We start from the raw sequence: 15,262 nt of genomic DNA, 5'->3' as shown, positions 1-15,262 counted from the left end.
ATATTTTTTTTTATTTTTAAAGTACACTACATATATATTTTTATTTTTAAAATACACTACATATATATTTTTTTTTTAAAATACACTAATACAGTGCAATTTCCCCATTCCTATTTCCCCTCTTCCACCTATCAAACTCAAACCCCGTGCCCTCCTCCCATTTCCTATTCCCATTTCCCCTCTTCCACCGATCAAAGTCCCAAACCCCGTGCCCTCCTCTGATCAAAGTCCTAATTCTTATCCTTTGTTAAATGATCTTGTGATAATTTTATTTATTTATTTAAGGAAATCCAATATGCATTTTCACTTTATTTCCATTCTAGACAATTTTTTTTATTTGTTTGCTCAAATGGGTATCTATTATTAGGCATAAAAAAGTTTTTGTTTTTGTTTTTTAATTTTTTCTGTAAAGCTATTAATTTTCTTGCTCTTTCTAAATACAAGAGAACAAATTCACAAAAGTAAATTCCCATTTTCGTTTGATCATTTGGGTATTTTTCGTTTCATCATTTGGGTATCTATTATTAGGGGTTTTGATTCCATGGCTGCAGTGGCTGATAATTCAGGCGAGGTAGCAGTAGCTAATGGAAACAACAATTTGGTTGTTGAAACATCCAAATCAGAATCAAAGGAATTTAATGCTCAAAAGCTTGTTGATATGTTCACAAAGTTGAATCCTTTAGCCAAAGAATTTTTCCCATCATCTTATCATTATAATCCCACCAAAACTGGTGATTTTAATCAGGCTCCTGTTAATAAGCAAGGCAATAAGAATTTCCCCAATAGAAGGGTATTTTCTTTTCACTCATCATTTACTTTTTCCATTTTTTCTTGGGTTTTGACTGATGAGTGTTTGATAGTTTTGAGTTGTATATACACACATATACTTACATATAAGATTTTTGAGGTTATTTTTGTCTTGTGGGAAAATGTTCTTTTTTTAGTGTTTTGGGGTTATTAGTGGATATCATAGGATTTGATAGAATATCATATGGTTCTTGTATCTTTGATAATTCAATGATTTGAAAAAATTGTTAGGATATCATATGGTTCTTGGATTTGTCAAAATTGTTGTCTTTTACTGGCATTATGATTTTAAGGTTTTCAATTTGCCTAATTGTTGTCTAATTATTAATTTGTTCGACTTGTTGGAATTTGGATTCAATTGGAGTTAGATTTTCTTGATCTACTTGTCATATATGGAATAAGGTTATGCCGAATATCGACACGTAACGGTCTCATATTTGTTCATTTTTCTTTTCGTTGGTTATATTTGATAAATGGTGGTTTTTTAGATCACTGAAGAACAACTTGTTGGCTTATTTAGTAACTGTGGACAAGTAAGTTAAAGATCTCTAATTGAGTGCCTTAGTTTGTGTTGGCGCTCAGCTGAAGCCATGGTACCAAACAACCTCTGATTCCATGGCAACTTTAAGTGAGGTGCTAGTGTTGGGCATGGGTACTCCTGATTCCTGATTTAATAGCCATACATTAATGTTATTAGCATTATTTTTTGCTTGCTGATGCCTGTTATTCAAGATTGAATGAGTGGCTAATCAATAATAGCCTGTGAAGATGAAAAACCCCTATGTTCCTTCTGTGTTCATGCAATTGTACTTATCTCTTTCCATTTTGGAATTAAACACTATTTGTAGTTGTTAATGTAGTTGTGAAATCACGTAGCAATGGTTTAAGGGACTAATTGTTACAATCTAAATGTTTTTCTCTAAGATCTAGACAACTATATCTGCTTTTGGGAAGTAAGCTAGTAATTTTCATTGATGCTATTCTACTAGAGAACAGTACTTATTTTTCTTAGGGAACAATGTAATCTACAACGTATAATCTTCATAGTTCCTGCATTTGTAGTTTACTTCACTTCAATTTACTTGAAGCAGCTAAAGCTTTATGTTTTACCCTTAAAAGAATAGTGATTGTATCTGATTTTTACTCAGAAGATGGCACAGTTATTTATCACATAATACTTGATAAAATTGAAATTTGAGCAGCCTGAAGTGTAGCTTTTGTTTTTTTTTTTAAAGATTTGAGGATTTTTAGCACATATAGGTCAATTTTTTCATCCTTTTTCTTTTTATGCTTTACTTCATTCTAGTACTTCGGCAAAATTATAGATTTTACATGTTCTATAATTTTTGTTAACATCATTAGAAAATATGAAATGCATCACTGCAATTGTTAAGGTGTATTCTGTTAATATGTTCTGTTATTTCTGTCTTGATGCTTAAGACCTAGTATGTTGAAATTATCCCCATTCCTTATTTTCTGGCAGATTTGTTAGTGGAATTTATAGGTTGTAATGACTTTTTGGAGTCCTTTTACTTGATTTATTTTCCATTCATCTTTCTAAAGGACTTAATAATGCAGGTATTTTCAGCTTTTGGATTTGTGCATAAGATTACTACCTTTGAGAAGACAGTTGGATTTCAGGTCAATGAATTAAATCTCCTTCTTCCTAGTTTGATTGGTTTGCAATTTTTATCATTTATAGCTTGTTTGCAGTTTTTGATCTGTCTAATTACTTGTCTTGTGCTCTTTGTTTATATATAGTCAAGGATATATATATATTGAATGGGGACTGATGCTATTGAAGCAGGGGAGACTCCATTTGACTCCTATACTAGTTCCTTTGAGGTACTATTTTTGAGTTCCTTTCACTTTTTTCTGTTCTAACTTTGAATCTACTGTATAATTTGATCGTTATCGGGAATAATTACATGCATTTGTTTGTGTTTTTTTTTTTTTTGCTTAAGAAAGTGTTAAAAGCCTTGGAAATTCGGTTTGTGCCCTACAAGCTTTAAGTTATAATGTTTTTGAGTTTAGATGTTTAGGTAATTTCATTGTGTATGACTTAAAATTATAGTTAGTAATAATATTACTAAATAGTGTGTAAAGCATGCTAAATGATAGGTCCAAAGATCAAAAGATAAAATGTTGCTGCCTATGGGATAAGGTCAGTATATCATTTAGAACCAGACTACTCAAAAGAAAAGCAATAACGATAACAACAATAATAACAGTGAGTGACAGCAAACCATCTCACCCTGAAGGAAGAACAACACTTTTTAATCAACCATCCAATGTTGCAAACAATCTGCACAAAGCCATTGCCTCCAATTAGGTAAAAACATCCTACCTTTTTCTTTTAACAAAGAATTTAACTTAGAGGAAAAACTGTTTTAAAGAATAAATATACCCTGCATCACTATACAAATTTACTATCTAAGAGTGCACTAATTAATGTAGACTTCCCTTGTTAATTGAGAAAAAGGGTAAATGTTGAGCATGAGAAAATAGAGGGAAAAAACACAAGATATCTCTAACTTGTTAGTCTGATTGAAGAAACAGAATATCCTAAGCTCCCACAACCAAGAACAAAGCAAAAAAGAGAGGGGAGAAACCAGCAAAAACGAGAGACAAACCAGCAAGAACAAGGGAGAAACCAACAAGAATGAGGGGAGAAACTGTTGTTTTGTTCCCAAATCTGAAAACAAATAAGATTGGGAAAGAAATTAGTTTAACATCTAAGCATAAAATGGTAAAATAATAAATTAAAATATGGGTATTTTTGTCCAGTGCAGTGCAGTAGTGGAGATAAGGCTTAGACATCTCACTGTGCTGAAGCTGACTGGAGCTTTTAGCACCAGTGGAGATAAGGCTGTTCAGTGCAGCAGAAACGTCTCACTGTGCTGGAAGCAAGACATCCAAACAGCCAAGCAATTCACTGTGGTGCAATGAGATTGAAAATCAAGTTAAATATTTTCAATGCACTGTGTTGTGTTTGAATCCAAAGGAAGCCTCAATTGGGTTTCTTCTCCTAGTTAAACTCTATTATATCTTCCAGTCTAACTCTGATTATTCTAGGGATGTTTTAGTAATATTTGTACACGAAATTCATCCTGTAAATAGGTCTTTTATCAACCCTAGATAGTTTGTGGAGATTTCAGGGAATCATTGTATTCTGGGTTCAAGGTTTATTTGTTTCTCCATCTTGTACTCCTCTTTCCAGTTTTTTCGTTTTAATGAAGTTTTCTTTACTCATAGTTTTTTATCCTCTTCGGAGGGGCTTTTTCACGTAAATATTTGTGTCCAATTTTCTCAATTTTTGTTTGTGTTCGTTGCATAATTCGAGTTCGACCCATGTAAAAATTGTTGAAATTATTATTTTTAGAATTTTTTTTATATAGAGTGAGCTTTTTTAATCAAATTGTATAAAATTTTGGTCAAAATTATGAGTCATTTTAATAATTTAATGAAATCTTATAAGGTATGTAATTCAAGTTGTTTTTGTTTTTAATTCGGTAAAATCTATATATATCACTTTTAATGAATCCCAAGAAAAGAAAACAAATCCTAAAAGGGGAAAAAAAAGATAGAAAATAGGGTGAATATTTGATGTACTATTAATACATAAGTTTTAAGTTTTATGTATTATTGGTGAATAATAACATGACATTTCATTCTTAAATAAAATAAAAAATAGTGGAGAACTTATAAATAAATATAATAACTTTATTTAAACATAATTAAATTATAATTAATTATAAATAAATGCTAAAACTTTAAATCCTAGACCTTAAACCTAAGACCGCATGTTCTAGACCCTATACCCTTAAAATCAATATCTTAAATCTGATAGTTATTAATAGTTACGATTAATGTTTAATCATGTTTAAATAAAATTATTAGTATTTATTTACAAGTTTTTCACATTTTTGTTTAATTTTAATAATGATGTATTATGTTATTATTTATTGATTGTGCATAAGACTTATGAACTAACGATGCATCAAATATTATTCTAAAAAGATAAAAATAATATGATATATTAACCTATAACACATATTTTAACACATAACAAACATATGATACGAAAAATAATAAGATATGTCAAAATTTTCAACAATCAAATACGTTGATGAAATATAATTTATTCTGTCGTTTATTATTTCAAACTTGAGTATTATTTAATACAGTATTGTTTTTACATCAAGGGTATCAAATGTGATTTCCAGCTGTGAAACCTGTGTGATACACTGTTGATGGCAATGGTGCAATGAATGTTTGATTAGAAATGTTAGAAGTGTTGCAACCTTAATAATCTAGATGACTTTGTTTTTAATTAAAAGAACACATAATATGGGATTAAAATGTATTAAAGGTCACATTTTAAATGTTGAAACTAATTAATTGATCATCTCAAATGTTGAAATTGCATTGCCCCCACTTCATTTACTTTTTCTTCCGACCAATTTCTCTCCCTTGACTTTTGCGGTGGGAGACATTTTTACCAGCTAATCTATGGTTTTAGGGAATTTTTGGTCAGGGCGTAGAGATCTTTAGGATTTTTTTTTTCTCATTTTATACTTAATAAAATATATTTTGCCTCATAATTCTTTTATCTCAATGTCCACCATATAACCTTTTTTTATTTCTCTCGTCCTTGATCATTCTGGACAAAAAAAAAAAATTAGTCTATTTCAATTTTGAAATTAAGTAAATTTGTCTCTTTCAAAAAAAAGTAATTTAATCTTTATTAATTTTTAAATTGAGCAATTAAAGACAATTAATTACATTGTTAATGTTTTTCTTCAATTGTAAATGATGTTGATGGCTACAATAACAAATTTAGCATTCAATGTTTTCATATTTTGTCATTTTGCCCTTGATTCTAAAAAGTTCAATAAATTCGGCCTGAATATTTACATATTTACACAAATTTTGTTGGATAAAATTATTAAATTAGGACTGATATTTGTTAGTACACCAATCAAAGTCATTTATATTTAATAGAAAATATTAACATTGTGATTATTTATCTTTAATTGCTTATTTTTGAAACTGAAAACAAGAATTAAATTTTTTTTAAAATTTAATTTACTCAATTTTAAAATTGAGAAATACGGGTATTTTATCAAAATATTACAAAAAAAATATCAAAAATAATATAAACTTTTTTTTATTTACCAAAATAATACAAAAAAAAACATACCTGAAGGAGGGCCTGCCATAGGCGGCACCTTTTGTGCCTGTGGCAGAGGCGGCACCAATTGTTCGTGTTTTGGCTCTTTGTTCGTATTTTTTTTCCAAATTTTATTACTTTTAAAAAATATACTATTTTTTAATTTTTTTTATTTTACATTATTTTAGTACATTATATTTGAAATTTATTAATTTAATGTGTTTTTTAAATAAATTAAAAAAATCATTATTTCGGCCCTTTGTTTGTATTTTTTTCTCAGATTTTATTACTTTCAATAAAAATATATTATTTTTGTATTTTATTATTTTACATTATTTTAGTACATCATGTTTAAAATGTATTAATTTACTATATTTTTTAAATAAATTAAAAAAAACTCTTATTTCGGCCATTTGTTCGTATTTTTTTCCCCAGAGTTTATTACTTTAAAAAAATATACTATTTTCTAATTTTATTAGTTTACATTATTTTAGTACATTATGTTTGAAATGTATTAATTTACTGTGTTTTTTAAATAAATTTAAAAAAACCCTTATTTCGGCCCTTTATTCGTATTTTTCCCTAGAGTTTATTACTTTAAAAAAATATAATATTTTTTAATTTTATTATTTTACATTATTTTAGTACATTATGTTTGAAATGTATTAATTTACTGTGTTTTTTAAATAAATTTAAAAAAAACCCTTATTTCGGCCCTTTGTTTGTATTTTTTCTCCGAAATTTATTACTTTAAAAAAATATACTATTTTCTAATTTTATTATTTTACATTATTTTAGTACATTATGTTTGAAATGTATTAATTTACTGTGTTTTTTAAATAAATTTAAAAAACTCTTATTTCGGCCCTTTGTTCGTATTTTTTAGGGTTTTTTTAAAGTTTTTTTTAAATTTATTTAAAAAACAAAGTAAATTAATACATTTCAAATATGATGTACTAAAATAATTTAAAATACTAAAATACGAAAATAATATATTTTTATTGAAAGTAATAAAATCCGAAAAAAAATTACGAACAAATGGTCGAAATAAGAATTTTGTTAATTTATTTAAAAAACACACTAAATTAATACATTTCAAATATAATGTACTAAAATAATGTAAAATAAAAAAAATTAAAAAATAGTATTTTTTTAAAAATAATAAAATTCGAAAAAAATACGAACAAATGAACAAAACACGAACAATTGGTGCTGCCTCTGCCATGCCCTCCTTTGGGTATGTTTTTTTTTTAACTGTTTTTTTATATTATTTTAATAAATAAAAAAAGTTTATATTATTTTGATATTTTTTATTTTTTATTTTGTAATATTTTGATAAAAGACTCGAGAAATACTGATGCATAATAAACAGCGATGATGCTGTTATTAGTGCTTGAAATTACAGGCACCCAACTTTGACCTTTGCCCAAAAAGTGGATTGATTCGGTCGTTTAGCACAGGCAGGCGTGGGACTGAGCGGGTGCAAACGTGCAAATCTGTTAATCTTTCACCTTGAATTTGGGCAAAAGGGAAACTTCTTAAATGTCTTTTTGTTATTCCCTTCCTAGCAGAAATAGTGGACCATTTATTATTAAAGTTAAACATCCCCCCAATTGATTATTGACTCTTGAGGCCCTTTATGGGTCCTTTTTTTTTTCTCAAAAGGTACACTTCTTTTTGGATTCTTTCTTTCTGGGAGTGCCTGAATTTTGCTTCCAAACTGTATTAAAATCAAAACAATGTGCTGACAGAAAAATCAGTCTGGTAGGGTAGATTTGTTAAACCGGAAAAATGAACCACCGAATATACCAAAACTTGAATGTCCCCTTCCATTAGAATTTACATAGTGTTGATGTCGTCTTTGTGGATTTTAATCAAACAGATGGTGGCCACCATCTCCAAAGTGGATACTTTTTTTACTAAAGTATTTTGCATGATGGTCCCGAAACTACCCAAATTAGTTAATTTAATCATGAGATTAAATACTATTCAAATGTTGTAGCTCGATTCAAATTGTTACAGTTAAAACAACCTAAAAGATTTTATTTAAACCCACGTACAAGTATAATATCTTTCACTGTTATTAGCAATTTAGACATAAATGAGATGTAAATTAGATAAGAATGCTCTTATATTAAAATCATATGGATATAAATATAAATATAAATATATATTATACTTGTGTTAAGTAATAGTTAAAAATAATAAAATTATATGTATATTTTTTATTATAATATTTGGGTGGGAGATGAGGGTCGTACAATTTGAATTCATGTTAAACGAGTGTTTGCAAGTACTTTAATCACCGTTGCATACAAATCAAGACAAAATTATATTTATATTAAAACATAGCATAATAAACATATGGATAATATTTTATTTACAGTTGATGTGTGAGTTTTATGTACTATTAGTGAATAATAACATAACACATCATCATTAAATAAACAAAAAATAGTAGAGTATTTATAATGAATATTAATAAATTTATTTAAACGTATTTTTTTAAAATTATTTAAACATAATTAAATATTAATTAATTATAATTATTATAAATAAATATTAATAAATGCAGTTATTAATATTTATCTATAAATATTTTTTATTTTATTTAATGATGAGACATGAAACTGGTGCATTAAATTTTCACTATAAACATTAAAAAAAAATGAAAATTGGAAGGTGTAGAATGAAAATGGCCTTCCACTGAGGTCACAGAATCTTTAACCATGGAGCCCCGGTTAAAAATTAGGAGTTCGGTCAGGCATATTTGCCACACTGGAGGCGTGCCGAAATTTTATTTCAAAGGAGAAGATTCAAACTTTGAATCTTAATTTATTTTTATCAGGTGAAAATTGCTAAAAGTTAAAAGTACGAATTTTTCCCCTAGTTTATATTATAAAGGAGGTTTACAAATTTTCATTCCGCTTTTCCTACAAACAACTGCTTAAAATAGTAGCATCCTGTCTAAGATAGTTTAAATTATTTAAGCAATCAGATTCGATATTATTTTTTATTTATTATATATGTATATTATGTATTATATATGCAAATATGTATATTAGATTATGACATCTTGGATGAAAAAAAATTATGTAATAAACTTATAAAAATTAAATGTAATTTTAGTTGAAATTATAAAGTTAAAGTAATAAAAAAATATGTTATTTTGGGTTCAAATTTTATTAAATGTTTATATAAAAATATAAAAACACAAAAATATTTCTAAAATAATATTTTATTTATAAAAATAATAATTTGAATAAAAAAAATTTAAGTAATAATATAGATAAATATTTTATATTAGAACCCATGTAGATTTATTGAATTATATATATGCATATGACATCTCTGAAATGCAAAGATATCTTTGATTATGGATAACAAAAATGATGTGGAAATTGAATTAGCATCCATACATACCTGTTTCAGCCTACTTCCATTGCCTTCCACTTTTACCTATCTATTTATCTACTTATATTACACATTGTATCTTTTTTCTTATCAAGTTAGGTAAGGTATAAACATTTAAAGAAATAAGTATATCACTTAGTCATAAGTGATATAGAATTGATCTAATAAATTCTTATATCGCTTAGTCATAAGTGTTATAGAATTGATCTAATAAATTCTTACTTTCAACACCAAACTATCTAGCAAATCAGATTGTCCTTCTAATTTCAATTTTTTATGGTTCTGAAGATTCAACTTCTGCAACAATTTTAGGCGCATTTGTTTCATGGAAAATGATAATATTTTTTTTGTTTATTTAAAAAAAAATTGGTCAATAGAAAATTATTTACAGTTGAAAAATGATTTATTTTTTTGAAAAGTGTAAGACAATATCTAAAAATAATTCTTTTATGAATATTTTTATTTTTATTTTTATATGAAAATTAAATTGAATCAAGCTTAATATAAATATTATTATAGTAATAATTAATTTTTATTTTTATTTTTATTTTTTAAAAATTAAAAAATATTATAATATTAAATTTTTTATATTAAGCTCAGTCTATGGTAATTCAATTTTTTTTGAAATTATAGTTGATTTTCTTATCTAGAAAACAATTTAAATATTTTATATTAATATTTGTATATAATTTTATAAGTAAAAATAATTTTAGCATTAAAAAATTAATTCAAACTAGTATATCAAATTTTGGATAAAGACAACTTTTAACTCAAAGATGGGTAATCCGAGCTTTGGATAGACATAGGAAAATTGAGATTGGCAAAGAAATATCAGTTTAATTGTTAATGCAATAATTATGCCATTATTGACACTATTTTTCATCGATTGAGAAGCTTACATATGATTTTTTAACGGATTGAAGACTTCGGAATTTGAATCCCAAATATTTACTGGTGATTACACAAACTAAGCTGCTAAATTGGGTTTAATTGATATTTGCTGCACAGAAACAAAGTGATAGAGGGAAGTGAATCCAACACACAACATATGTAATGTAAGACCCGACAAACAGATATGATTTGTCCTAAAAAACATGTTATTGCTCTTCGTCCCACTTGGACCTCAACAGTTTGAGCAATGTTCTTGCCTTTGATTTTATCCTACAACTACACTGGCTCTGTAGCAGCAACAGCAACTGCGTCAACACTCCAGCACCTATTGCCTTTTCCCTTGCTTCCAACGATTCATAACACACCATTATCAATGAGTTCAAAGCGCTTTCACTCCCTCCATGATCCGACACCCTGAAAACCATCTTAACCACTGCTTTAACCCCTCTGGGATCCTTTATCAGGGCCTCTTTTCCTGACCTCTCACTCCCCACAAGTTCTTCCAGTGTTGTCATTGCTGTTCCCGAGGAGCTTCTCTCCTTTGTTTCCGTGTTCAAAATATACGTTATCAGGCCATTGATTAGGCCTTCTCGGACCAAACTTTCCCTGTTTGATTCCAAGCAACACAATGCTGAAATGGCCTCGATTCCGGCCTCCGATGTCTCGAAATTCTGCTGAATAAGATGATCAATTCCTTGTAAAAACCGGTGGTTTCTTCCTATCATTGCGCAAAGTTCCCTGGTTTCCGGGGATGATGAGATTGCCCCAACAAGACGACACAAATTTTGCTTCATCATGCCACTCCCATTTTCAAACAAAACTAGGAAAGATTCCAACTTGGACTCTTCTTTAAGCATATTCAGACACTGGAATTCGCCGAAGGGGATCAACTTCAGAATACAGGAAAGCAACTTCTCCTCAAAGTCCGCATACTTTCCGGAGAATTGAGGGTCTAATTTTCCGAAAAGTAGTTGTGAAAGTAAAGGCAAGAAACCTATTTGAAGCAGAAAGGGAGTTTTAAACGGAGTTTCATCCATTAGAACTCGGATTTTTTCCAGCGTTTGAAGCTTGTCTTGTAAGGTGGAATGGGGAGATTCAAGATTGCGCTTCAGGTAGAGTGAAGGGTCGATGGTCGTGGAGTACTCAGGGTGGAAGTGATGACCCATTTGACGCCATTGTTCGATCAAATGGCGAAGATTATGATTGGGAACAAGGGATGGATCGTGGAGCTTTTGCATTGTAACGGGGCAAGTGAGATTACCAAAAGCAAACCACTTTTCGATGCTTGATCGGTCGTAAGTTTGGCCTGTAGAGAGAGTGACAGGATCTGAGAACAAATCCAAACTGATTGGGCATCTAAATAAGTGAGGGATTGTCATTTGAGCTTCTTTCATGGAAGAACCCCCCCCCCCCCAAAAAAAAACAGAACTCTCCAACAACAATTTTCAAAAGAATAAATGATAGAATCTGTTAAATTGAGAATCTTGGGGAGCTGATTGCTGAAGAAATGGAATAAAGAATTTAAAAGCAAGTGTGTGAGAATTGATTTCTTTTGCAGATTGCAAGATGGGAGGGTATTAAAAGACAAATACCACAAGGCACTTGGAACCAAAAAAGAAAGCAAAACTCAAAGGTTACTGTGAAAGGGATACGTGAGGAGAAGAATGAGATGAAACAGTGAGGGCTAAGGGCCAAAACAACAGGGATACCCTCAGACTGAAACCAATGACATCAAATAATTGTATTTGTGGGAGATGGGCCCCATAAAACTTTCCATCCTCTTTGCCCAATCCTCATATTAATTATCTTTAATGAATGCAGTCAAAATGACCTAATTAGCTTACTAAAGAAAACAATTAGTTAATTGCATGTCTTTCACGTTAATGGTTGAAAAATCTAAAGGTTGGTTTGGGCGAAAACTACATCTAATAATGGCTTGGATACCCGCTCACGTAGGAAGGTTAACTCAAAATTCAAAAACATTTCAACAAAAATATTATATCATTTAGATAATAAAACATTAGATCAATTTAAAATATGAATCGAGCTCGAGCTCGAGCTCGAGTTTGAATATTCAAAATTCGAGTCTAAATCGACTTGTTTTTAAGTTTGTAATATTTTATATTATATTATTTTTATATATTAAATATGTAGTAATATATGATCCTATAATGTAAACATTAAAAAAATTAAGATGACTATATAAAAAATTATAATCAATAAAAATATATAAATTTATTAAATACTAAAAATAAAAATAAAAATATATTTTAAAAATTAAAAAATAATATAAGCGGACTTAAAATAGGCTTGGGTTAGTCATTTACAAATATGAGCAAGCTTGAGTAAAATTTTAGGTCCATACTTCAGGTCCGATTGAGCTTGGGCAAGCATAAAATGTGTAAATATCATACTTAGGCTCGACCCGAACCCAACTCGACCTATGAACACCTCTAGCGAAAACCCGATAATATTGTATGCAATGCAATATGGGTTAAAATATACCTAAGTTTTTGTATTCTTTGTAACACTTTTAGTTTTAGGAATTTAATTTTTCTACTTTTTAAATTTTAAAATTCAAGCTTAAACGTTAATATTATTAAAATTATTTTGTTAAACTCAACTTCATTATGACATTATTTTTTAGTTACATGACTACTAAGGGGGGTTCTTTTATTTCAAAATGTTACATCAACAAATGTAACAAAAAATTTTTTAACAATGTTAATAATTGGGCTTGAATTTTGAAAAATGAAAAGTAGAAGGACTAAATTCCTAAAAAGAGAAAAACAAACATTAAATTTTAAATTTGTGAAGAGTATATAGATTTATAATATATTTTAACATATGATATAATAGATATAAAAATAATTAAAAGTACCATTTTCTATACACATGAAAAAAGAATAAATATAATATGAATATATAAAAAAATTTATAACAAAAGTTATTTATATTATTAGTTAAATATAATATTGAATTGTTACAAGTCAATCTAATATTAACTTAACTGAAAAAATATGAAACGGCCTAAATTTTAAAATAAAAGTAATCTATTATAAGAGTTATATAAGTAATTTATTTTATTTTAAAAATAAAATAATCACTATTTAAGGATTTAAACTTGTACAAAAATTTAATATCTTAATTTTTTTGGGGTGCAATGATGATTCAAACCCAACTTAATTTTAGGGAAAATGAAAACACAGCCAATAGACCACAATTTAGGGTTCATATCTCAACTTTGTTAGCATAACTAAAATCTAATTAACATAATACTAATATAAATGAACAACTTAGAGTTCATATCTCAACTTTGCTAGCACAACTTGGGGAAAATGAACACACGATTAATGATGATTTGCAAGTCAACTGATTTTTTGTTACTCTTCGAACTGATATTTCGATTGATTTTCGGTCCAACTAGTCCAATTGACTAGTCTAATCTAATTTAGATAACACATTGTACCATAAGACTAATATAAATAAAAAATAATTTACAAGAAAATACAAAATCAAGGTGAGCTCTACTTTACAAAATCAAGAGAGCATTTATATGATACAACCCACCGGATATATAGCTAAAGGAAATGAGTATAAAATTTGCAAACTGCTTAGATCCATTTATGGACTGTAACACCCCTTACTCGACCCGATTGCGGGTCCGAGCAATAGGATGCCACATTTATTGTCGGAGCAATTACTGACAAGTTCATAGTAAAAACATCATTTCACATCATCAATCATGAAATCAAAAATAATACAACCTTGAATAACAAGAACATTCTTTCCTGAATCTTATATGAGCATACGAATGCTTTAAAGTCAACCTGAGATCAAATAGGAACCGTTTTGTAACATTTTTAAAATGTCAAAACAAGTTCACCATAAATAAATCTTTCAAATATTCAATCATGTCATAAACACATGGATATTATGATCCACAATCAAATTCGAACCTTAGTTGAGCATACGAAAGCTCTTCTAATGACCCAAACACGAATTAGGACCAAAATGTAAAGTTTTGAAAGTTTGGGCTCAACGCCATGATGTCACTATCTCTATGTCGCGACGTCACCAAACAGTTTGTCATGTCACGATGTCAGATTACATGACGTTGCGACATCACAAACTATCAGTCGAAGTTGCGACGAGGGATATTTCACGTCGTGACAAAGACCCTGTCTTTGGTAAATTTTGATCATTTATTGCCTATTTCGTGTCAAATCAAATCAATAGCCAATTTGGTGCATAAGTGCACACTTAAACCTATACAAAAGCAATCCAAAACATATACCAAGGCATCCATTTAACCATTCTCAAGATCATTCAAGCCAATACATATTAATTAGACATTTTACTAAGGTATATCAACCTATGAAATTATCAACCATTCAAACTTGTGATACTACTCAATTACATCATCCAACTCAACTACTTCAATATCTATATGATCACTTATATGTTTCAACTATAGCTAAACATATTGCCAAAATGCACATTTTCATACACAACTTAAAACCATTCAAGTTGAACACTATTTAAGGTCCAAAATCATCAATATTCAAGATGAACACATATACATAACCAACCTATATACATGCCACATAATCGAGTCCAGAACGATTAAAAGACTACTGAATAAACGGCTTGATAGTGTGAGCACTAAAGCGATTCGATCGAAACGTTCGTCTAAACCAAATATCTACATGGAAAAGGGAGATAACGAGTAAGCATTTTTAAATGCTTAGTAAGTCCATATGAACATTACTTAACTTACCTTAACATTTCAAAAATTAGGTAAATGTAGTACATTGAAATTAAGATTAAAATTCATTTGGCATCACATTACTCTATATGCAATTCAATAAACACATCAATGTTTAGTTCAATTCCATAACATAAGTTGATATCACAATCATATAGATGCTTAATTTCCATCACATAACATATATAAACTATCTTATATTCAAAACT

General features: G+C 28.7%; 2 protein-coding genes and 1 long non-coding RNA gene across 6 annotated transcripts; 1 reads left to right on the top strand and 2 right to left on the bottom strand.

The window, feature by feature from the left end:
* Positions 1 to 92: 92 nt before the first annotated feature.
* On the top strand, positions 93 to 4,059 carry LOC107914431 (polyadenylate-binding protein-interacting protein 9). 4 transcript variants are annotated; one of them, XR_005919207.1, is made up of 4 exons: positions 93 to 790; positions 2,386 to 2,448; positions 2,569 to 2,652; positions 2,929 to 4,059. XR_005919207.1 is itself a non-coding variant. In XM_016843346.2 (3 exons), exons 1-3 carry the CDS (start codon positions 542 to 544, stop codon positions 2,587 to 2,589), a joined length of 333 nt encoding a protein of 110 aa, XP_016698835.1. In that variant the 5' UTR covers positions 93 to 541; the 3' UTR covers positions 2,590 to 4,059. The 4 variants fall into 4 exon arrangements, 2 of the variants coding, with proteins under 2 accessions (XP_016698835.1, XP_016698834.1); XR_005919208.1 differs by having other exon boundaries at positions 2,569 to 3,139; positions 3,367 to 4,059; XM_016843346.2 differs by having other exon boundaries at positions 2,569 to 4,059.
* Positions 860 to 3,555, bottom strand: LOC121222159 (uncharacterized). Its single transcript, XR_005919209.1, has 2 exons — positions 3,441 to 3,555; positions 860 to 3,112 (listed from the first exon to the last, which is right to left on the bottom strand). It is a non-coding gene; the product is annotated as an uncharacterized lncRNA (long non-coding RNA).
* A 6,166-nt stretch (positions 4,060 to 10,225) lies between the features above and the next one.
* On the bottom strand, positions 10,226 to 11,993 carry LOC107896741 (U-box domain-containing protein 26). The gene has a single exon (XM_016822006.2). It carries the CDS (start codon positions 11,677 to 11,679, stop codon positions 10,492 to 10,494), a length of 1,188 nt encoding a protein of 395 aa, XP_016677495.2. The 5' UTR covers positions 11,680 to 11,993; the 3' UTR covers positions 10,226 to 10,491.
* Positions 11,994 to 15,262: the final 3,269 nt, after the last annotated feature.

The sequence above is a fragment of the Gossypium hirsutum genome, chromosome D10, assembly GCF_007990345.1.
Source record: "Gossypium hirsutum isolate 1008001.06 chromosome D10, Gossypium_hirsutum_v2.1, whole genome shotgun sequence".
Classification (NCBI taxonomy): Eukaryota; Viridiplantae; Streptophyta; class Magnoliopsida; order Malvales; family Malvaceae; genus Gossypium; species Gossypium hirsutum.
Note: the sequence above shows the minus strand (reverse complement) of the source record. Positions and strands in the feature narration are given on the sequence as shown.

Excerpts from the sequence above, each read along its gene's own strand:
- LOC107914431 (XM_016843345.2), top strand. The coding sequence starts at position 542 with ATGGCTGCAGTGGCTGATAATTCAGGCGAGGTAGCAGTAGCTAATGGA. Across the intron at positions 791-2,385 it reads AGAATTTCCCCAATAGAAGG|GTATTTTCAGCTTTTGGATT; the intron begins GTATTTTCTTTT and ends TTAATAATGCAG.
- LOC107896741 (XM_016822006.2), bottom strand. The coding sequence starts at position 11,679 with ATGAAAGAAGCTCAAATGACAATCCCTCACTTATTTAGATGCCCAATC.